The sequence below is a fragment of the Anas platyrhynchos genome, chromosome 2 (genome assembly GCF_047663525.1).
Source record: "Anas platyrhynchos isolate ZD024472 breed Pekin duck chromosome 2, IASCAAS_PekinDuck_T2T, whole genome shotgun sequence".
Taxonomy (NCBI): domain Eukaryota; kingdom Metazoa; phylum Chordata; class Aves; order Anseriformes; family Anatidae; genus Anas; species Anas platyrhynchos.
Genome location: NC_092588.1, coordinates 138,740,474 through 138,764,707, shown reverse-complemented (window position 1 = coordinate 138,764,707; position 24,234 = coordinate 138,740,474). Strand labels below are relative to the sequence as shown.

General features: G+C 35.7%; 1 protein-coding gene across 4 annotated transcripts in view; it reads right to left on the bottom strand.

Moving 5' to 3' along the window:
* LOC101803217 (macrophage mannose receptor 1) overlaps positions 1–24,234 on the bottom strand; it is a 34,302-nt gene that overhangs the window by 1,309 nt on the left and 8,759 nt on the right. For 2 of the 4 annotated variants that reach the window (XM_038174251.2, XM_027450679.3), the window contains 23 exons: positions 23,418–23,600; positions 22,689–22,846; positions 22,213–22,323; positions 20,503–20,618; positions 19,898–20,046; positions 17,797–17,996; positions 17,355–17,482; positions 16,606–16,693; positions 15,878–16,013; positions 14,763–14,801; positions 14,505–14,668; positions 13,424–13,491; positions 12,780–12,880; positions 11,989–12,131; positions 10,666–10,771; positions 9,669–9,865; positions 7,710–7,812; positions 6,789–7,021; positions 4,824–4,989; positions 3,117–3,269; positions 1,758–1,874; positions 1,339–1,503; positions 94–129 (listed from right to left, as the gene is read on the bottom strand). In XM_038174251.2, coding sequence (XP_038030179.1) covers positions 94–129; positions 1,339–1,503; positions 1,758–1,874; positions 3,117–3,269; positions 4,824–4,989; positions 6,789–7,021; positions 7,710–7,812; positions 9,669–9,865; positions 10,666–10,771; positions 11,989–12,131; positions 12,780–12,880; positions 13,424–13,491; positions 14,505–14,668; positions 14,763–14,801; positions 15,878–16,013; positions 16,606–16,693; positions 17,355–17,482; positions 17,797–17,996; positions 19,898–20,046; positions 20,503–20,618; positions 22,213–22,323; positions 22,689–22,846; positions 23,418–23,600 — 3,060 coding nt within the window. The remainder of the gene's footprint in view (positions 1–93; positions 130–1,338; positions 1,504–1,757; positions 1,875–3,116; positions 3,270–4,823; positions 4,990–6,788; positions 7,022–7,709; positions 7,813–9,668; positions 9,866–10,665; positions 10,772–11,988; positions 12,132–12,779; positions 12,881–13,423; positions 13,492–14,504; positions 14,669–14,762; positions 14,802–15,877; positions 16,014–16,605; positions 16,694–17,354; positions 17,483–17,796; positions 17,997–19,897; positions 20,047–20,502; positions 20,619–22,212; positions 22,324–22,688; positions 22,847–23,417; positions 23,601–24,234) is intronic. The other 2 variants (XM_038174252.2, XM_038174253.2) reach the window with 2 other exon arrangements.

The following is a 24,234-nucleotide window of genomic DNA, read 5'->3' as shown; positions in this document are numbered from 1 at the left end:
ATACTCTCAAAAACAATATTTAGAAACTATATAATTATTTTCTTGTTATATTTGAGTTTCTCCTTAGTTCTACTTAAAAGGAAGTCTACTTACCTGTGTTTTCTGGTGACATCTCTGTCTTTTCAGAAGCTTTTGGAAGGAAAAGAAAATGTTTATTCTGAATGCTTTAGAAAAATGAGGCAATTTAAAATTCCAAAGTCTGGATGCTCTTGAGAATTACCCGTAAATCCACCTGCTCTCCCAGGGCAATGGAGCTAAGCGTGTGTAACCTCTAATACAATGCTTTGCACTTTCTTCTAAAAGCATCTGACCTCCTCAGTCAAGATACCCAACAAGAAATGAAATTATAGTCAGTTTTCTGTTACTTCCAAAAGTGTTTTCAAATATGTTTCTTTCGAAGAAACAAACATGGGATCTATATTATTTTTTAGGTGTTTTCTGGAACAGGAAACATTTCCTGAATTAAGGTGTTATAAGTTAGGAATGTATCATGAGGAACTTTACATGAGCTGAAAAGGAGTTTATCTTCTTCTGTTGGAAACAACCACTCCTTGTGGATTTGGTTCGTATTTCAATTGTACTTCCTAAATGTATCAAGTAAGGGAAAGAGGAACAGAAATATGTAGTTTACCAAACAAAATGTTCATGTTCTCGAATACTTTCATTTAGTCTCCTTAGGTAATAAAACCCTTGAATTTTCTTGCAGGTGATCATTTTGGTATCAAGATATTATTAGCATTTTATTAAACTTGATTCTGCCACACTGATGTCACATATAATTCTTCTACATGATAAGTGCCACAAGAAGGTATTTAATCAGTTCAAACGATAGTAATGAAAATAAGCGCCAAATCTGGCATTTATTATCAGACAGAGTTTTCGTTGCACTCATCAGAACAAGATTTTTCTGAGAATATATTCAGTTGAAATGAAAGAAAACTCACTGCTTTTGAACTTAGACTGCATGATAATTAATGGAAAATTGTAAGGAAAGCATTCTTTTTATTAAAAATGAGTGGTGTCCCTCCATTCTTTTTGCTAAACATAGATACCTGAAGTATGCATGAGAGTAGCACGGGGCTGATAGTGATTTTATAGGACTTGCAGGAGCTGCAGACTTGTGAGGAGGCAGTCAGAAGCCACATGGGATATCCAGCTGTTCCTGAGACAAGTATTTGTATCCTGTTCTTCAGTATTTGGCAACTGAATGTTGCTATTGTGGTTTATTGGTTTTGCACATAAAGCTATAATATTTTACATTTTTACACGTTCTACAATATACAATTTAAATATATTACAAGACATTAATAGTCACAGTGTATTAGAAATGTTACTTACTTTTTGCTTTTTTACAGATATATCCTTTTCTGAAAGAACAGACATTGCTTTTCCAGTGCCCAGTCAATGCACAGACTTCTCCACAGTCTTTATACCTGTCGTTTGAAGGCTCTCCAGTTTGCCAGCTGACAAAATCCACTGCAGACTTTGTCCATACCCATTGTCCTGACGTTTAAAATGAGCATATACATATAAAACAATGCTTTAGACAGAACAGATTTTGATAGGGAAAATAAAAATATATAGTATGAATAGATTAATGTTTCAGTTACAGTTCTAAGTGCATGTAAACCTGCTTTGAAATAAACATACGTTTGATATATATTTATATTTTCAAATACACAAGTTTGCTTTCTTAATATAATGAATAGTCATTTTGTATGAAATATGAATATATGATTAAATATTGAAGATACTACCTATGTCATTTTTCTTTAGCCCTATCCAAAAGTTCGGAGATTTTCCATGAAGAATCTTAATGGTTTCTGCCAGAAAGTTTGCTTCAGTATAGTCTCCTACTGATACCAAATCAGCAACTGAAAAGTATTAACAAAAAACATCACAATGTCTCATTTTCTTGCAACTTAAGTCAAAAACTCTTAAAAGATATTACTGATTCTTACACATAATGTTCGGTAATCTTTTTATGGTTATTGTATCCCTATAATTGTATTTTGAGCAGGACTCTGAACTGTGTGGATGCCAGTCAGTATGAAGAGAGGAATTTTTGTTTAGTCTCTAGGTAATTTAGAGAAGAAAAATTGCTCTCCTACAATGCTTTTGGACAGGTCCAAGCACACCACAAACTGCAGGTAGGCTGAATGTGATACATATGATGTTGTCAGCACCATGCATCCAGCTGTCACATGCCAGTGGCTAGGCAGCATTTTAGCAGCACTGTGCTATTAGAAATGTGAAGATGTCTAGAAATTGAGTTATACTTGTCATATATCCTAACAGCACAAAGCTGTGTTGTGTTCATCAGAAAATAATCACCTTCCTGGCCTGCCCAGGTAGTGTGTAGGCAAAAACATAGGAATCTAGAATATGGACCATCCAACTACAATCTTTTATTCTGGTTACCAGGGTATTTGCAATTAAAAGAGTATCACTCAGAAATATGGTGTTGATATATGGGATGTTTCCTATTCTTACTCGCACTGAAATATATTCTGTTTCACAGTAATTCTCAGTTAACAGTGAAATCAGAGATGTGGAGTAGTGTCATCTCTCCTTTAATCTACATCTCTTCTCCCCAGATCACACATAGCAGTGGGGACTTTTCCAGAGAAGGAGCTGAACAGCTGAATGTGTTTTACTGGTTCATGGAAGCCAAGTGACTCTTCTATCTCATTTGTTGCCCAGCGAGTCAAATCCAATTAATAAACTGTGCCCTGGAAATAACAAGAAAAACCTTCCTAGTTTATATCCTAGTTCACGCTGAGTGTGGATTCCCTCTTGTTTAGGGAAAGGAAGGTAACTGCAGTCTGTGCCTCTGTGGGATATTAAGTTTCTCTCTACCCAATCACAAATTCTCATAAAAATAGTAGGGATTTATTTTTTATTTTTTTTTCTTCTGGTAATTGAGAAATCAAAGATGCCTCTGTATCTGACAAGGTTTAGCTCTGTTGCGAGACAGCATAAATATGGTTTTCTCAGAAAAGCAATCTAAAAGCATTGTTTGAAGTTTTAAAGTAATCTAAGACTTTCTTAGCAATGTCACCCATTATTTCATCTATTTCATTGCATCTTTAATCTTTCTAAAACACAATACTCACCTAGTCGCATGCATTCCTGATGAGCTTGAGACCAGCTTTTTTTCCTGGTGGCCTCAAAGTAATAGCAGTGACCATGGAAAGGTACCCAAGATTTGTGTCCTTTTGATTCAGGGCATTTTCCAGGAAGCTGAGGGGGCTCAGTTGGAGCCGTTACTGGTAAGAGATCAGGTAGTTGGAATCCAACAATTTTATAAGATTTGTGTTTCCCATTATATAAGTAAGGCAAAACTAAAAAGATTACATTGTTTATCATCAGAGAAGAAATGAAGCATGTTGGGTTCATATGGCTTTGTTTGTGAATATATTTTACTTCATATTTGTTAATCAAGGTGATTAGGAAGATGCACTAGTCTATAAGAAGTATGGATTCTCTCTTATGACAATTTTTATAGTGACTAATCAATATAATATCTGTCTGGTTTTCTGGCATAAATATTTGCCTAATTAGTTAAAACCACTATTTTTAAAATGGCTTTTGATACTATGGTCTCAGTTTTTGACAACATCAAAACCTTATAACAGAAACTATGATTATGAAAGAAAGTGTTGATATGACTTAACATGGCTTGCAGGATTTTTCATTAAACTGCATCCTGAATAAGTTCCATAGTGACTGATATAATAGGAAGATTTTGGATGAGAAGATAAATGCAGATGGAATGAAAATTAAATGTTCTGCCAAATTACATTTTCTTCCTGTGAGTCTTCCACAGTCTATTTCTTTCCCCATTAAGGAACATTCAGCTCTCAAATTAGATTTCCAGAATATTGTAGTAGACAGAGATATTATATATCAATTCTGATGATTTTTGTCAAATTACAGCTTCTTGAGATGTAATTTGGTATGTAATTTTAATGTTTCTAATGGTTCAAGATCTTCATAGTATTGAAGAAACCATAAGAATACTTAGATGAATTGTGAAATCGTATTTATTCTAACTTCCACAGAAAGTTTGGGTGTTTGTACTTGAAAGTTCCTCAAAGGTTTATTTAATTCATCCTTGTGCTAACAGGTGACAAGAAGTTGATATATAATATCATCATTTCTAGCAGATGTTTGTCATGGCTGTTCTTAACAACCTCTAGAGATGGAGACTCCCTGATCTGTTTTTATTTTGTGTTATGTATATTTTTGTCCTGTGTTAAAGGTTTTTGTACAGTTAAAATCTGAAGGCTTTCCTTCCTGTTTCCTTTCCTTTAAGTCTGTCACTCCTTTTCCTACTCATACCAGACATAGGGAATAATTTAATTCCATTTCTTTAGGGCTCATTTTCAATAATTAAAATTGATTATCTGGTTGAATTAATTATTCCCAACAATTAATTACCTGGTTTCTCTTAGTCTTTTGCACAAGCCCAGTTATAATCTTTCCTTATAATTCTTGTTTCCAAGTCATCTGAAAACCCTACTTTCAAACTTTTCTGTGTCTTAAACTGGATACAGAATTTCATGAAGGACTTTTCCCAGACTGAATAGATAAGAAATCATTGAGTCCTCACTTTCTTGAAATTTTGGTAATGATTAGTATGGGTTGATTTACTTCTGGGAAGAATTCCAGACAATTTTTAGATCTAGTAGTTAGCTGCTTATGCCTTCCTATAAACTAGTGCAAAACAAATATTTATTTTTTTTTCCAGTGGTTATATTAACAATTATATTAACACAGTTGATAAATCTCCACACCCTGTAGTTAAAACGTATGCTTACCATCTGATTTTTTACAGACAGAAAAGAATTTTTCTCTGCATGAAGCTGTCTTCCAGGTTCCATCAGTATCTAGGTAGACACATGCTAATGCCTGTTTTGGTTCTCCACTGGACCACTTGCTGTAAACTGATCTCCATCTGTCAGTCCATTGATATGTGCCCTTGGTCTGGAAGTAAAATCCATGTTGTAATTTCAAGGCTGCTGATGGTGACATATTCACTACACAAGATACTCAGAGGACTGTCATGTAACTGGTATCACAGAATCACAGAAATTCTAGGTTGAAAGAGACCTCAAGATCATCAAGTCCAACCTCTGACCTAACACTAACAAGTCCTCCACTAAACCATATCACTAAGCTCTACATCTAAACGTCGTTTAAAGACCTCCAGGGATGGTGACTCCACCACTTCCCTGGGCAGCCCGTTCCAATGTCTAACAACCCTTTCGGTAAAGAAGTTCTTCCTAAGATCCAACCTAAAACTCCCCTGGTGCAACTTTAGCCCATTCCCCCTCATCCTGTCACCAGGCACGTGGGAGAACAGACCAACCCCCACCTCGCTACAGCCTCCTTTAAGGTACCTGTAGAAAGCAATAAGGTCCCCCCTGAGCCTCCTTTTCTCCAGGCTGAACAACCCCAGCTCCCTCAGCCGCTCCTTGTAGGACTTGTTCTCCAGGCCCCTCACCAGCTTCGTCGCCCTTCTCTGGACTTGCTCCAGCACCTCGATGTCCTTCTTGTAGCGAGGGGCCCAAAATTGAACACAGTACTCGAGGTGCGGCCTCACCAGAGCTGAGTACAGGGGGACGATCACTTCCCTAGCCCTGCTGGCCACACTGCTTCTTATGCAAGCCAGGATGCTGTTGGCCTTCTTGGTCACCTGAGCACACTGCTGGCTCATATTCAGCCGACTATCAACCAATACTCCCAGGTCCTTCTCCGCCTGGCAGCTTACTATTGCCACCTTTATGTGCTTGTAAACACTAATTGCAAGAAGATTTGCAGTGTCTGTTATACACAAATATGAACACAAACAAATTTTCTTTCTGCCCTACAAAAAGTATCTAACAGATACTGTTTTCAGAACAATTTTTCAAGTTTGGGGAAATGGAAGTGAATAAAAAGGGGACATAAGTAAAGGCATAAATTAGTTTTTTGTTTCGTTTACCACCGTCATGTTGGTACCACCATGAAAAGGCCTGGATGGTGTGGGTGGAAGTGTTCTTAATAAGCAGTGCTGATCACCATTGCTTTGGTTGTAGTTATCATGACTGTGATTCATGGGGAAGAGTGTAGCATGTCAAAAATAACACCTACCATCCAAATGTTCACCTCCCCTGTCATACAGCTGGTCTATATGTCTCAAAGATGGAAAAGTTTGTTGTTTTCTTTTTTTCCCATTATATTCTAATTTTTTCTTGGGAGCAATTACACCATGAAAACATATATCCATTGCTTTATATGTACAGTTATATCATATAGACTAAAGATTCCCTTAATTAATTTTTGCCTTGATTCTGTCCAGAATTGTATTTTTCTATTGCGACTAGAAATAATGCTACTCTGGAATTATTTGTGAACATAGATACACATATCAAAACCATTACTTCACAGATCTCTCATATGCAACCAGAGATATTATGTCACTGATGACTCAGGTAAAAAAACACATGAGAAGAGACTTTAAATGACTACAAACCATACAAAGCATTGTTAAATACCAGCTTGCAGGAGTATTTCCTTGTGCTAAAACACTTAAAAAACACTTAAAAAACACTTAAAAAGTTCTTAGTTTGTTAAAGTCTCCACTGCATCCTTTTTGGTGAATGCCAATGTAGATGGGTACTGCACTGATATGCTGTTTTCTGCAGTATAGTGGCAGAAATTCCTATAGGTTTCAAGATGAAAGCATACAGTAAGTTCAGCCTCTGTGTCAGCTTAACTATCTGTATTGCATGTGTTCTTACCATGTTGCTGTTAAGACCAATCCACAGAGGCTCTCCATATTCCTGTGCAATTAAGAACAACAGTGACTGGCTATACGCATCTAAAATGCTGGCAAGTTCTGAGGCATTGTTGTTGCAGGATTTTTGTGCTTCCTCCCAGTTCATTCTAGAACGAGTGACAGAATAGCTAATGCCATCAGAATGGTCAAAAGCAAAGTCCAACACTGTTGATGAAGACTTAAAGAGTTTAGGGTCTGGAGGAATAAAGGAAAAGAAAAACAAAACACAAGAACAGTTATATCTGGAGAACATATATTTGACTTGAGCAAATGAATAACAATATTATTTATGAACCTACTAGAAAATTGCTAATTTGAATACACCTCATATAGTAGTTCTCAATAGATCTTCTCATTAATTCCTTTTAAGTAACAGATAACTTCAAAACAGCAATGAGCTTTCTGGATGAAAGAAATACATTTTCAGCTTCTGGGAACTTGGTACTGTTGTAAATTCTCAGAATTTTACATAGCAGAGGTAACTTTTATACCATGAGTCAAAAATAGTACACCTGCTCTGCTTTTTCAAAATACTCTTTGTGACTTAGCATCTTCATGACTGTTGGGTTTATTTGGATAAATGTAAAACTTGCTTACCACTTACATATCTATAGATTATTATTAAATTGTGTAATTATGGTTTTTAGCTATTTAATTACACTTATTAAAATAAGAGCATTTTGCTTTTCTAACTTCTGATTTGCTTTCCTAAATTCCCTTTTCCACAACATTGCTAAGTAACACTGAGATGCAAGAGGGGCTCTTGTTTTATTGATATTTTACCTAAAAACAAACAAACAAACTGTAACATAAAGCATGTTAAATAAAAAGTTAATTTTAATCTTTGTGATATAAATCCCAAGTTTAGTGATACAGAACTCACCACTATTCTTCTGGCATATATACCCACTGTATTTATAACATGACTCATCACTCCATTTTCCTGTATCATCAGGAGGACCTCTCTTCAGAGCAACACAATCATACTGTTGGAGAAAGGGAAGGAGTATGAGCATCCATTGATATTAGAAGTTATAAAACAAAGTATTCTAACCCTGTGAAGTTTAATCCTTTTTTTTCCTTTGAATTCTGACATTGTGGGTTTTTTAATACAGCTCTGGAAACACCCTCCGTTTTTCCCTTTCTCTCCTTTCTGGCCTCCTCTGTGGTGGACAGCTCCACCTTGGTACTTGCAAATCTTTTCAACCAGCTTGTTCATATAATCATTTTCAAGAAGACATATTTGAAAGATGCTGTTATTTTGAAGAACTTTATCATACTTTCTGTCTCAATAAACAGCTCTAATATTTTTAATAAAAATGAAGAAATAAAATAAAATTGAAGACCATGATTTGTATTTGGCTTGCAAAGACAAATAGTGCTTGTTCTTTACAGATGTGTCTAACTGTTGATCCTTTACAGTAAGTTATCATCAACTTTAGTTCTTAGAATATCTCTTATTTATAGAAGATCAGGTGCTGAGTGCTTTAGAAGCTGGAACTTCAAATTAGTTACAATCTGCAACAGCCTGCTATGTTGCCATACAAAAAGTTTAGGGATGCCTGGTTTTGTGGTCTTACTCTGAAGAAGATTAGGTAGAAGAAAAGAAGCCGATCATGAAACAGTAGAGAAGATGGGCAATTGCTTTTTAAGCTTGAGCAACTTTTTCAATAATATTTGAAGTATTATTTTTCAATAATATTTCACTCCTTTGGAAATCATAGAATGAAAAAATAACCTAAGTTGGAAGGGACACAAAAAGAGTCCAACTCTTGGCTCTACACAAGACTACCCCAAAATCAGTCCAAACACTTCTTGAACTCCAGAAAGCTTGGTGCCATGACCAGTTCCCCGGGGGAACCTGTTCCAGGATCTTTCAGAAGAGGATTTTCTGAAGGAGATAATATGTTCAAGGTGAAGAAGAGAATTAGAATGTAACTTAGTGTATTCTGTTTGGTGGTTGTGGTGGTGATTGGTTGGTTTGTTTATTTGTGTGTGAGTGTGTTTTGTTTTTTCTGTATATTTCCCAGGAGTATTTTTAGAGCTGTAGTGAAGTTTAGTCAATGTATTGTGCTGTATCCTATTGTCTTTCTGAACACCTTTGACTAGAACATAATGAGCAGGAGCAGAATGAATTGGCTGAGGTGCAGATTTAGCTGGTTCTCTAGTATTATGTCTGACTTCTCTGCAGGAGTGAATAGCAAAATGAAGGATGGTTGGACAGCAAGTAGAATAGTGACATAGAAAGTGAAAGGTAAGTTTTGAAAGGAAGGTATGGAAATAAATGTGGTTCAAATTTGTAGAAAGCTAATTTGTTTACAACGTTATGGGGTTGACCTAGGTAATAACTGCTTTAGAAATTTGTTGATATCTAAAAATAGTTTATACCTATTAACCCTTCACAATTCAGTTACAATTTTAAATGTGAAAGAAGTAAAAAAAAAATGAACTCTTGCATGCTCTCCTTTTTCAAACATGATTTAACTTATCAAACGTGAAAATGTTTCTAACATGCTAACTTCTAAAATTTGAATTCTACATTTACATTTTCTCCAAAATAAACAGAAAATTACTACAAAAAAAAAAGAACATTCTATCTGTCATTCTGTCTCAGAATACTTACAAATTCTTTGGCAATCTTACAACGATATCTTATTCTCTTGTGCTCTGAGTTAGCTTGTAGACTCAAAAATTAAAGCACTGTATTTCTAATCCCAGTTTAAAGATAAACATACAATTTGGAGAAAAGGCTGAGGCAAAGTCTGAAGCAACATGAGATGTTTACTTGAAGTGATATTACTCTCCAGATTTAACTTCATGGTAAACTCTGAGTGATATTTACCTGTAACCGATTGTGACCATCTTCTGGATGTAGGCTGTCAAACAAAATGGGTTCTACACGTTTTGGAGAACCTGGAGCCCAGTTTGTATATGAGACAGCCCTTCCACCAGCCCAAACAAAGTTGAGTTCACTGAGTACATCATTCAAGCCAATCCAGGGATCATAAAAAACATCCTTCAAATGGTAAGTGAGAAAAGCTGGAAAAAAAAAAAAATAGAAAAAAGGTGAACATGTCTTATCATCAGTCAAGACATCAGCTCATAAACAAATCTTTAAGCATTTTGTTCATTTTTTTGAAGTAATTTAAATGCATTTAAATTAGCATTTGATCAGAAATGTACCCGATTTGATTATGTAAAATTTATTATGTCAATATTATACTAGTCCTTTGCCCATGTAAAGTCTCAAAGAGTGAAAGTATTTGGAACTATAAAGCAAGATCAGAAAGGCAGAAAGTTGCCTGACTGCCATTTTGTCTAATGAGTTTCTTTAGTTCAACCCTCGGGATGAGCTGACTGACTGACAGAACTGCAAATGGAAGCCCAGAAATGTACTTAAGGTGAAAAAGTGCCCTCATTTGACATTGTACTGCTGAATTAATTCGCAGAATTTAGGCAGTCATTTCAGAGAAGTATAATAAAGTATCTTTTTCTGTTTCTGGCAAAAGCAGACCATGGGTTCCTTTCTTTTTCTTGGTGTCAAACTCTATGAACACTACATCTGGATCTTTTATTTTGTGGTAATTAATACCCTACAAATAACAAAAAGCAGTTTGCATGGAATGGGAGGAAGCAACCTTTAGCATCATTAGCATGAAATAGATAGTTCTAGTTCTTCAAAAAATGTTTTGTGCTGTGGCCATATAACTCATGTTAAGTATGTGTATTATAAAATACTTGTATTTACATGCTGTCTCTTTTTGCCATGTTCTTATTTGCAGAAAATGACCAGTGTCTACAGAATAAATGCTATTACCTAAAGGGTCATTGTACTATACCTTGTACTTGTTCATTTGTTATGGTAGCCAGGTGTCCTCCAAGGCTGATACAAGCTCTACTTGCAGTATACCAATCTTGATAGGAAGAACCAAAGAATTTGTAACACTAGGAAAAACAAGTTAGGCCATCAGTGAGTGACACCAAACGGAATTTAGGTTTGCATTGCACCAGTTTAAGTAGAAATTAGCCCCATCATACAAGAAGAGAATTTTCTAGAGGTAGCAGGGGCTCAGCTCTGTAACCAAGTCAAAACCATTCATAATTTTTAAATTTACTCCATACCATATCTTTTTGAAAGGAACTCTGAATGTCACAACAAAATTCAAACAGACCTTTATAAACTATAAGCTTTATAAACTATAGTTCATGGTAGGAGCTTGATGAGAACTTAATGTGTTAACTGTTCTGGAGAAGCCCAGCCCAGGACTCCATGTGAAATCATCGGAACTTTCTGAAAAGTAGTTTTGGCCTATGGTATTCTCATGTGTGTATTCAGCCTTTCCCATTTACTAGCTCTTTTATAAATGGAGATGTATGATGGCTTCTTAAAAATAAATGTATATTATGATTTCTTTAAAAGTGCATAGTCATGTAATCACCACACTACCAATAAACATTCACCCTGGTATAGTTTTGGCAATTATGAGTGTGCCCTATGTGCCCTCTCCTCTCTGCTGTACCAGTAGCACTCTCAGAGAATGCCATACTCAGTTTGTGGAAAATAACTCTGACAACTGTTAAAATAAATAAAAATAAAAATAAAAGTAAAAGTAAAAGTAAAAATAAAAATAAAAATGAAAGTTTAAAATTAAAATTAAAATTAAAAAAAAAAAAAAAAAAAAACAAAAACCAACACTGTACTGGCATATGGGTGCTTTCAACACAATATTCTTTATGTTAGAAAATAGAGCCCTTGGTTAGTAAGCTCGTCAGAGTTTTTCCCTTTTAGGGAGAGGAAAGTATATTACATTGAAGCTAATTTGGAAAAATCAGGCACTATTTCTGATTTGTCCCAGCTCAAATGATTGACTGTACACTACAATTAGTGCTTTCAGTTGAATTCAGTTGTAGGGTTTTTTTGTTAGTTTTTAGTATATACTATGTAACAGTTTTCTACTGTATCTCAGATTAATACTCTTCAAAAAAAATCTATAACTATAATTATGATTTAATTTTGTAAGAATTAGGTAGCTGGTTAAATTTTTAACGTGACTTTGGATAATCCCAGTCAAAAGATATTTGGAATACAAAAGACCCCTTGTGTAGCTTTAGGTATCTTCTCAAGGACAAATATCATTGCACTTAGATGCATGTTATGATACCTGATTTTTAAATAAAAGCCAATCTTCAGGACATCCTCCTGGAGGTGAAGTTACTGCTGGAGCAAGTGTTGCATTTATAAAACTTCTATGCCTCTCACAGATAAAGCCATTTGAAAAACCACAATTGACATCATTCCACAAACCTGAAATCAGTTTAAATATAGATAATAAGACATTGATTCAAAGACAGAAATTTGTGGAAAACTGAACTCGCTTCCATGCTTATAGCATTGAAGGCACTCTGTCTGGGAACGTAAGACTGTGTGCTTCAGCTAGACTCTACCTCCATCACTGCTTGCAGGAGGACTTTGATCCTGCTGTGGCTGTAGTAGCCATAAGATACGGCTGACATGGTGACTCTGAGTGAACCCACAAACAGCTTTGTTATATTCAAACCTTCTAGTGGAAAGTAACAGTTTCACAGTGAAAGCACAACTAAATGTGAAACTCCACATGTCTGTTAGGTCCTTGCTTATATATTCTATTCTTTTGCTAAATACTCCCTGATTATTTTTTTGAAAGAAAAATATGCTATTGATTTGAATAGAACATACTGCTCGTACAGCTGAAAAATTAATGACCGTTTTATCCTTGAATCCCTATTGATGTCAAATCTCTTATGGCAAATGTTGCCCCTCAGCTAACCTCAGTTATAATGACTACACTTCATTATGTATATTTTCCCTCAGATTACTGGGACAGAATGGATTAAAGTTGACAAAATATATTTAGCAAACATGGGAAGAATTACACCGATAAAAAAAATATTTTTTAAAAGTTGTGTAACTCACCAGTTTTTTTATTTAACACTACACAATTTTCTTGACCATAAGCAAAGTTGGGTTCCTTTGCTGCCCAAGCTGCATAGTACAGTGGGCTCCCATCCATCCAACTGAAAAAAAAAAAAAATAAAAATCCACACATATTTACAGCTGAGTCTGTCTATAATTCGATTTTAAACTAGGATTAAAAAAAAAATAGATTAAAAAAATCCTGCCTGCCAAGTCCAAGAACAAAATTACCTTCATCTTTAACAGATCTTATCTATGTATTTGTAGCATGGATATTCCTTATAAAAATGCCATTTAAACCAGTGATTTTACAAAATAGTTAAGCCAAGGGAGAGCACACGTTTCAATATGCAATATATCTCTCCAAAACTGCTTTTAACTTCCTTGCAGGTGTCCCTGCAGAAGGAACTCTGGCAGGACAAAACTTCATTTTATGAATTATCACAGAATCACAGAATCACAGAAATTCTAGGTTGGAAGAGACCTCAAGATCATCGAGTCCAACCTCTGACCTATCACTAACAGTCCCCACTAAATCATATCCCTAAGCTCTACATCTAAACGTCTTTTAAAGACTTCCAGGGATGATGACTCCACCACTTCCCTGGGCAGCCCGTTTCAATGTCTAACACTTGAATACCTACCTAAACTGTTGATCGGCATTCCGAATTAATCCTATGAGATATGACTCCAATTTGCCATTTTTTAAGATCTAAACACAAAAATATACGTTTTGTTAGTGCTTTCTCTTACTTAGTTATCTGATATTTAAAAGTGTATATTTTGTGCTATTGAAGCAAATAGATGAATACATGTTTTATGAACGATCATGACTAGTCACCAGAGAGGACTCTTGTTGAAATAAATATAATAAATCACATACTGCTTTGTTGCTTTTACTGATGATTCCCTAGTTTTGGCTGCTGTACTGGTGGTATAATCAAAGCTTTCAAAATGTGTTTGTGCTTTCAATTTTGAAAGACACACAGAACACTTGAGAAAACTAACTAAATAAATAAACAGTATAAAATAATTTGGCACTTAGCAGTAAGTAAACGTAAATTTTTCTGTAGTTAGGCAGTTGTGTAATTCCTGTGTCTCAAGCTGTCTGTCCGCTACTCCTTTCATATCCTATCCCACACATAATAAAAGAAAACATCTAATTACGTGACACAGAAAGGAGGTTGTGGGAATACTTTGGTATTGATAAACCAAACAGAGTTCTGGCAGAAGTCTGAACCAATGTCTATGCTACCTGATTGTTAGCATGACCCTGCCATGGCCCACCATGTGCCCACCAGCATCATCTCAGGCAATGCTCTTGAAATATGTGGGTGGCTTTGATATGTTTTGCAGCAAAATTAATTCATGAAGTTACAGATTCTTTTACAAGTCAATCCCTGACCTGAGGAAGGACAAATCTTTCTTTGGTATGTAACCATCAGAACTACCCTGGCAGTAGCCTTAAATCTGCACATAACACTGCACTTCTGAATATGGGATTTAGATGAGAACTATCCTGACAAAAGGACAGTTTTGTCAATATCTGCCTGTTCATTGCTCCTTATACACATTTGGTCATGGGCAAAACTCATTGAACATTGAAATCTACTGCTGATAAAATGTAGTAATATTATGCAACAAGCATGTCCTCCTGTACTTCACAAACATATGCAGTAGGGTGCATATATGATGTATATGGTAAAAAATTAATTTTCTCCTTACATATTTCCACAAAAATTTTCTTTGATTATTATCTCCAATGGTAGCAAGATCTCCATGATTGTTTCTGCAGAATGTTCTGGCTTTTTCCATAGAGCTACTTTCTGTGCTGAAGAAATACTGTTTGACCCCTTTTATAATCCATCCATCCTCTGTGACTTCATACACTGCAACACAGAAGAGGAGTCTCTGTATTCTGCACAGTCCTTACGAAAGTTGCTGTTGTTCCTTTGGATGCAAGGAAATAAAACAGAAACTTACTGGCAGAAGGACCCACAGGTTCTGGCTTTAAGGGTGTCCCTGTAACAAAATGGGAAAGAAATGAAGATGTAAATTGTTTCCCAAATATTGACCAATGTTAAGTGTTCAATTAGTGGAAATGATCTCAATGACATTCAAATTTCTATCAATACAGTATATATTTATTCAGTATCTTTGGTTCAAAGTAAGAAGGAAGGTTTGGGATGTGTTTCAGCCCTACATCTCTGTCTTGGTAAACTTTTGGTAAGTGCCTTTTGAAGGTTGGCTAAACTTTCTTGTTTCTGAAAGAAAACAAACAAGTAAAACTACTTCAGTGTGGGTGTACTCTGCACAACAATAAAAGATTCTGTATAGATGCTGTCAAATTTGAGCAAGAAAATCAAATACTAAACAAATTTATCCTTCAAATATTTTTATTTTTTTTTTTTACTATTCATAAGTTGGTGAAACTTATTTTTTATCCATGCCACTACTTTGTGGAGAATGACATTTGACTGAAAACCCATGAACCATTGAGAAATAACTTAAATGGAAAAATATAACAGTGAATGGGACACTGGAGCAATGTATCTAAACATGCAAGGCCAGGAGCTACACAAATGTAAAACAAATATCATCTTTGTAACTTTTTTTCTCCCCGCAGGACTTCATCATGTTTTTTGTGTTGCTGTATCTGTAATTGTTTTAAATGAAGTGTGTGACATATATGCTTGAGTAAAAAACCATCATGTCACGTTATAAAAATATTCTCTTGCTGGTTGGTTAAAAGATTTAAATGATAGTAACTACATAAGATCTGCAACTACAAGGAAATTCCTGCCAACTGAGAGATCCAAGAAAAATACATTTTAATGTTAAAACAAAGTTGATAGTTATCAGTTGAAGCATTGTATTCTGAAAATATTGATATATATTGGTCTATTTTTCCTTCTGTAAAATTTCTGTGAAAACAACCGAATTTTCTACAAGCATGCAACTTGCAAAATTTCCTATTTTGATACAACATGATGCAACTTAAATTCTTTTTCTAAGGTGATCTTAGAGTAAAAAATAGGAGTTGGACTTAGTGATCCTTGTGGGTCCCTTCCAACTCGGGATTCTATGAAATAGCCTACCTTTCTTTATTTCACAAATCCAGTCATGACTGTATTCACAGTGCATGGTAATCCATAACCTGAAAGACTCTTCATGGATTGCTCCACAATGTTCAAATCCAGTGTCATCAAAAGAAAGTTTTTTTGTATAATTCACCTACAATATAAACACAGCTTTGATTTTTATTCTTATCTTACAGGTAAAAGAGCTGAACTCTGGAAGGAAAAAGAGGTAGCACCAAAATGTTTCAAACCACTCCTTACTTTCCTCATGTGGCTTCACATGAGTCTATGTGGGCTATTAAATCAATATAGCATTTTGTAGGAGAAAAAAAAAAAAAAAGTCTCTCATCTTACACAGCATTTAATAGACCGTTTAATTGATGCCAGAAGTCACATGAAACCTCTTCGCTGTGGTGTGGAATTGAATGAGGCTATAAATCAAAAGCAGGGGAAAGGAACATTGCAATATATCACCACAGACAAATAAAACCATTCTCATATATTTGTCACCTAGATAATTGTCTCTGTAACTAGCACTCCATGTTAGCACTGTTTTGATGGTTTTACCTCGGGGTTTATCAGTCTTTTTATTTTCCAAACCAGTATGAAGAATAATGACCATGAGTTACCCAATGGTAAGGCAGCCATTTCTGGGAATTCTTATACAGCCTTCATCTGTGCCAGTAATGTAAACAACTCCAACATTGAAAAAGCCAGAAGAGAAACTGGAAAGTCTGAGCACTCACCGGGGATCTGTCACTCCAGGAGTACCCACCATCAGGATCCAAAAGATGTAAACCTATCCAGAAAGGCTGAGATGATGGAGATTTTTTTCTAGAATGTGAAAAAATATATATATTAAGGAAGAAAAGGACACATTAGCTGTTTTAAGTTTTGCAAGTTGCGTGGGACAGTAACTCACACTTACTGAAGGTTTTGAGTAGTCAAAACTTTGAAACCAAGAGTATAAATAATAGTAATATAAGTAATAGTCACAACTATTGGCTGATAAGTACTCAGTCTGTAATGGTGGGGTAGGATAAGTTCTTCTGAGGATTTAAAGACTAAACTGTTGAATTACTAAAAAGAAATTATAGTTGAAATTTTAAAAAGAAAATGATGTTGGTCAGTTAACTCTCTTTAGCAAATAAGTGCTTACCACCTAAAATTTTCCACTTTGCAAATGGCTTTGTTGAATATACAGTATATTGATTTTATTCATTGATGCTCTAATTACTGTGTTCTTTGAAGAGTGAAATGTTTATATTTACTTGAAGTGACAATTTATTTTCAAAATGGTTCAATGAATAAAGTTATAAATGAGTCTGAAGGAGAAACATTCAACTGATTCTTTTTTTTTTGTTGTTGGTTTTGTTTGTTGTTTCTTTTTTTAATTTTAATAGTTTGTGGATTTTGATTAATTTTAGCAACTCCAAAGATGTATTTGGAGATGGTACCTATATTTTTTTTCTTTTATAGATATTATTTTACTCACATTATTAAGTTTTCTATCATTCTTTGCTCTTCTTCACTATTAATGGCAGCCAAGTCTCCTCCTATTTCTCTGCAGAAATCTCGGGCTTCAAACCATGTTTTCTTTTGGTTGTTTTCTCTAATAAAAAGCTGTAGATAAATTTTAGAGTAGAACTTTATGTTTACAGTGTGTTAAAAATATATCTGCTGACTGCCATGTATGACAAAAATAGGGAAAACATTCCATTAAAAAGATCATATATAACATTGGTCAAACAATATGCTACTTGGATAACCCTACTGATGCAGTGATAGTGATCATTGCAGAGATTTCCATGAGTAGTCTGTGTAAAAGCTTATTACAATATGGTACAATAATGTGCCATTCTCTGAAGTTCAGACTTCCTATGAATTTGGAACTCTTCTATCTCATGAGCAGGATTATTGGAAAAAGTAGTACTTACTCTGAAGCATGAATTAGTGCTATTGCTTGTATCCCAACCCAAGGGACATTTGGAATAAGAAATTCTTTCAGGAGCGAGAGGAAGAGTCATTTTTTCAGCTAGTTTTTTGCAGAGAAATTTTGCTTTTATTTCACAGTTCTGAACATCCCACAGTCCAGCTGCATTTCCAGTCCTTAGGGCAACACAACCTGCTTCATTCCCTTTGTGAGATATGAAAGAAAATTAAAATGTGTTTTAAAGTGCTTCACCCGCTATTTTTACAGTTCATACAATTCATTTACAAAAGTCTTTGAAATATTATATGTAGTGTCTGCTTTGTAAAGAAGAAACCAGCAAGTAGAGTACTTCACTATCTTCACTGTCCCCTGAAAAGCTTTGTAGCCCAAATGCATGAACACTCACTTGCCTAACTGTTTCCTATGCCACTCACTGCAAGGATTTGGCAGCCTGTTCCACCAAGGAGCACGCATCTTTCTGAAATGTTATCTCCGTCACCTGATGAGTTTCATTCTCTGCTCTCAGAATCAGTGGAACAATAGTCTGTGACTCTCCACAAAGCAATTGTGGAGCTGCTATTAGTGTATTGCTATCAATCTTAATTTCTAAGATTACTGCATACACCTCAGTGTTAAACTCCTAGCCTAACCAAACTGCTAGATTCCTTGCCTCTGTATTCCCCAAATGTGCACATACAGAGAACTCATTCCTCTTCTACTTGGGTGGAAGTTTTGTAGTGAAGAAAAGAGCAGGTAGACCTGAAAGAATCAGCAGGTGTCCAAGGCTGACATCAACAGGGTGTCGGGTATTAGCCATGTGTCAGCTATTATGAAAACAAGGAGAGTTTTTCAGGGACCCAGTGGGCAGGGAATTAGTTGCAAGTGAGAAAGTCCTTATATTGCTGGGTTCAGAGCCAGAGAAAAACAATCTGCCTGCCAGCATGTGGGGAGCATGGGTACATCTGGCTGCCAAGCTGTCCTGTCACATTCTTAATTTTCTATATTAAAAATTGGTCCTTATAATGTAGATTAAATAAAGTTAATTGCAATGAAAAAGGAATATATATATATATATATATATATATATATATATATATGTATATATATATATATATATATATATATATATATATATAAGAAAGAAGGAAAACAACCAAACAAACCTATGCAACTAACCCTCTGGTGCTTGGAGTGCTTACTTAGAGGTGCTGGCAGAGCACCTTCAAGCCCTGACTGCCTCCAGGTGCTGTCATAGCATACTAAACTGATGTCACCAAGAAACAGCCCAGGAGAGTCCAGAGGCAAACCCAGAGCTGGAAATGACACTAGCTGAGACATATTTGTGATTATCCTACTGTAATTTATGCCTCTTTATGTTGATTCAGGTACTGAAATGTTTTCATTTGCTGCAGTAACTCAGAGGGTTGTCTGGGATTACAGAAGGGAAGCCCTGAGATAGTCTCCTTTGACCAAAACCTTAAGGAATGACTACTGACTACTTGCAGTTGCAGTTTCAGCAATCTTGCAGGTTGACTTCAGGGATGCTACTAAGTGCAGCATCACAGGAAAAGGATTGGTCTTTGGGGAACAGCTACTGGCAAGACCAGACAAAGATCTCAGTCCTCAGTGCCTACTCTGTCTTTGCTGCTATTGAGAAGTGAAGAGGCAGTGAGAAGGGCAAAGGTATACATATACTTCGTGTAAGTCTCTTTTCCTTTACATTTTTCACACGGTGAAATAAAGCAATGCCTGAAGAAGGCCATTGTGTTGACCATATGTCACCAAGGCTGGGTTCCAAGGGAAAGATTTACAGTTGGATGCTGTCATACAGGGCAGGGAACCCATCAAAACTGCAAGATTTCATGCCTTTATTTCCAAAAGCATATATATGTAACACACCCTAAGCATGATATCTTGGGGACAGAGAGGAGCAGCTGTGGACAAATCGATGAGGATGCAAAGGTACAAAGATCTGCCTAACCATTACACCATTTCCTAAATGACATTTGAAAGCTTGTAACTTCTGTGTCCTTTTTCTCCAGCACAGGACTTTAAGATCCTGCTTTTAAACACAAACTACAAAGACTGCACATGAAAAAGAGTACCAGGCATTGCTGAGTTCCAGTTTGTGTAGAAAACGCCTTCACCAGTCACCCATTTGAAGATCCCTTGCTCTCCTGTGTCGGTGAGACCAATCCAGAAGTACTTCTCAGTGCTCAGACCAACAAAACTGGTCAGGTAGGCTTGCTCATATCTGAAATGAGGTGAGAAGTTAGATGAGGATGAAACTTAGTTATCCTTTAGTTTGCTGTTTCTCAGCACCCTAAACTACACAAGACCAGAATGAATGGAGTCATTCCCTTTAGGGAATGACCCTCAAACCCCTTTAGGTTTCCTTTTTTGTGGAAATGCCTCACTTAAGTGGATACCAGAGGAACTAGCTTCAACAGTAGTCAAGGCTGTGATATACTGAAAAACTGCTCCACACAGAGAAGAAGCAACTGTGATCTTTTCTTTGAGTACTGGAAAACATGAAGGAGTAATGAACATTTGGTTAGTCAAGATGTACTGTATTTAATATTTTTCTCCAGAAAAAGGTCATTCTTTTATGGTTCCACTTTTTTTTTTTTTTTTCCCTGACATTCTCAACTATTTTATAAAATGCCATAAGTTTTCCACCAGAAGTACAATGTTTAGATTCTTCTCATACCTGTCTGCTATACTTGTTAAATAACCACCACTCCTTTCACAGGTTTTCTTTGCTTCTGAAAATGTTAAAGGTGTATGTCCAACTAGATAGCAGTAAAAGCCATGCCTTTCCCAGCCCTGTCAAGAAGAGCACATGTAATACACTTGTAGATAAAGAGCATATGTTTTAGTACTTGAATTTCAATGTACAGTTTTAAATCCACATATTTTTAACATAAGTTAATGTGATAACATATTCATTTGAAATCCAGTAGACATAATAATTAAGTTTTGTGAGCCTACAGAGAGAGATTTAATTTACATGATTCCCTCTCTTTCAACAACTAATAAATCGTACATTTTAACTAAGAAAAGTCAGAGGCATGTAGAATGGGGAGTGTATTCAGATGTAGATGAATAAAACATTTCTTTGCTCAGAACCACAGAGAATGGTCTGTGTTATAGTGAGACACTGAGTCAAATGTACTTACGTTTCTAGGCTAAAAGAACTGTAACTAGACTAATTAATTGATTTAACCCATCAGTTCACTTTAAAAGTCCAACTGAAGATATAGCATAAAAACTACCAATGATGAAAGGTCTGGAGCACTTCTCCTATGAAGACAGGCTGAGGGAGTTGTGGTTGTTCAGTCTGGACAAGAGAAGTCTCTGGGGAAACCTTATAGGGGCCTTCCAGTACAGAAAGGGGGCCTACAGGAAAGCTGGTGAGGAAATGTTTGTCAGGGACTGTAGTGATAGGACAAGGAGTATGGTTTTAAACTAAAACAGGTGAAGTTTAGATTAGATAGAAGTAACAAATTCTTGACTATGAGGGTGGTGAGGCACTGGAATAAGTTGTTCAGAGAAGCTGTGTATGCCCTATCCCTGGAGGTGTTCAAGGCCAGGCTGGATGGGGCTTTGGGCAACCTGATCTGGTGGGAGGTGTCCCTGCCCATGGTAGGGGGGGTGGAACTGGGTTATCTTTAAGGTCCCTTCCAATCTAAACCATTCTGTGATTCTATATTGAGAAAGAAAATATTCAAAATTACATACATACAGCTGAATTCCAGTTTCCCCTTCTTTACCAGCTCAAGGTATACTTGCTGTGCCCAAGAAAGGTTAACGGTTAATGTATATATATATGTATATCTGTGCTCAATATTTTATATCTGCCTAGTTCCAGTTAGTGCAATGAGCCTCTGCTGTGTTCCCTGTATAGGGCTGTGGGAAATGTTACTAATTATTGAGCACTAGTAAACAGGAAAGTAAATGGAAGAAATAAAGAGAAGAATAAAAGCAGTAGGATACAATAACTTGTTCTAAAAATAAATTCATTTATAAAAAAAAAAAAAAAAAAAGATTGTTTTGATTTGACTTCATTAGCAATTAGATTTGTCATCTTACATCACGTCATTGTTCAAAAATTGTTCCCAGTTTCTACTACATCTTAGATAACCACAGATGGTTAGTAGAAGAATATAACATATGCACAAAACCACAGTAATGGCTTTAGCCTTTTTCGCAGACCATTCTGAAAATAATGCGGATGACTCATATTAGCAATAACAAAATTAAGAATAGCTTTACTGTAAGTAAGAGAATATATTGAAAATTATCACTCTTGATTTACAAACACACTTACTAGAGGAAAAAGATGATCTCGATGTCAAGTGGACCTTGTGAAGACAATGAAGTTTTGTTAACCAGATTATTGAAGATATTTTATTTTTACCTTCAGACAGGCAGGATCAGTCTTTAGGGTCCCAGAAACTCCCTGTAGTGGCTTTCTTTTGCAGATATAACCTAAATTCCTATCACAAGGAATGTCTGCCCAGTATCCATCCTAGGTGCAATTTAGGAAGAGGTGAAAATTAGCCGGACAGGATGCGTTTCCTTTAGAAATTTTATTGGTTATTTTTTTACAATATTTCTTCAGTGGGAAAATAAAGTTCTGTGTTCTTTGAATTAATTCCAAGTATTCGTGCTTAAATGTGAGGTTGTGTTAAATGTCATAGGCAGTCTGTTAAGGTTTGCTTGGCATATAATGTACACCCACAGTCAGATATGAGCATTTATCTAGTTATCTCTAATTTAATTTAGAACAACCATCCTTTGAGTGAATAAAGACATCATTCTCTAGTTCCGTGCACTCATACTAGAAACAAAAATGAAACAGTATAGTGCTGCAGAAAGGTGGGATAATTTTACCTCTCCTGCCATAACAACACAATCTTCTTGTCCATTGATTGCATGGGTTGGTTCTCCAGGCAACCATTTGGTGTATGTTACAGGAATCCCATCACTCCACTCAAAATACATCTGCATGCTGAGGTCATTCAGGCCAATCCACAGCTCATCTGTAGCTTCTAAAAACAAAAATTCACCTGTGAGAGACACCTGTTGTGACAGGAGCAAGATTTCTAGGAGATAAGCTGATATTGTCATGTTTCAATACAAATTTATTTGGATTAAATGACAGGGAAGTGTATTTTAAGATCTCATTCACATTCTTCTTTCAAGAAGTTAAAAAGTGAGATACCAGCAGGAAATGAAATTCCTTAGCTTTATCAGTAAAAGCTGCTCCCTGTAGCTATAGCTACAAGGTATCTGAGGCAGAAAATCAGCCTAAACACTGTAGCCCAAATAGAGCTGTTTTTTCCTTAAAGTGATTTTATGCAATCAAAAACAAATGAAAATCAAACTGAAAACAATGAAAAATAAAAGAGAGAGTGCTAAAGATTCCACTCGTGTTTATGGGGATTTTTGTGATATTTTTTTCTTTTTATTTTATTTATTTATTTATTTTTAGCTATATATCTGTATGTTTCCCTGTAAATAATCATATGAAACAAATAAGAAACTTTTTTTAAATGCTGTAAAATTTAGAATAATATAATTTCCCATTTGTCATAAACACCTCCCTATATAAATACTCACTGTAACCAAGCTGAGATAGTATGAAGCCATGCTCTTCAGGATTGTGAATACTGACCAGATTGCCATTGCTCTCATTGCAGGAAGTTAAGGCTTCTTTCCATACCCTGGGCTCTCTATGAACCATATAACAATGACCTGCATAGGGCAACCATCCTTCTGGGCATTTAACTGGCAGCGCATCCCCTCAAAATAAATACATATTTCAAGTTTTTAAATGATGCAAACAATACAATGACATTTGAAATCAAATAATAAGCTAATTCAAGTGAAAACTGAGTGATTACAAATAAGCAGTACTTCTATTCATTCCTCAGATGTGTAAAACATTTTAGTCTGTTTGCTGTTGCACATTGTACTTTTACAGAAAACATGCTGTATTTAAAAAAAAAAAAAAATCATAAAAAACAGAGCCCATGGTAACTGGTCTTCACTAGTGTGAAATGTTCACTTTTGGATGGGGAAATATTTTGAAATTGCACATGCGGTACATGCGGTGTTTTCATACAATATATCCCATCCAATTTTATTTTGCAAGTTTCATACAGGCATTATTACTGCAGCACAAGTAATTCCGTGGCTTTCCCTGATAGTTGTCACTAAATTAATCACCAGAGAACAAGAAAATAAAACAGTGCAGTGGAAAAGTGGTCTGAAGGAAGTCGATCTATTTTGCCGTCTTTGCAGGTCACATACAATCTCATAGAGAAGGGCTCTAGCCTGTTGGTGCCATCTCCCAGATTTCAGTGAGAAGCCTAGATTTTTTTGTTAGAACACGCCTCAGGGATGGTGAAGCATACCTAACTTTATTTTCTTTCAC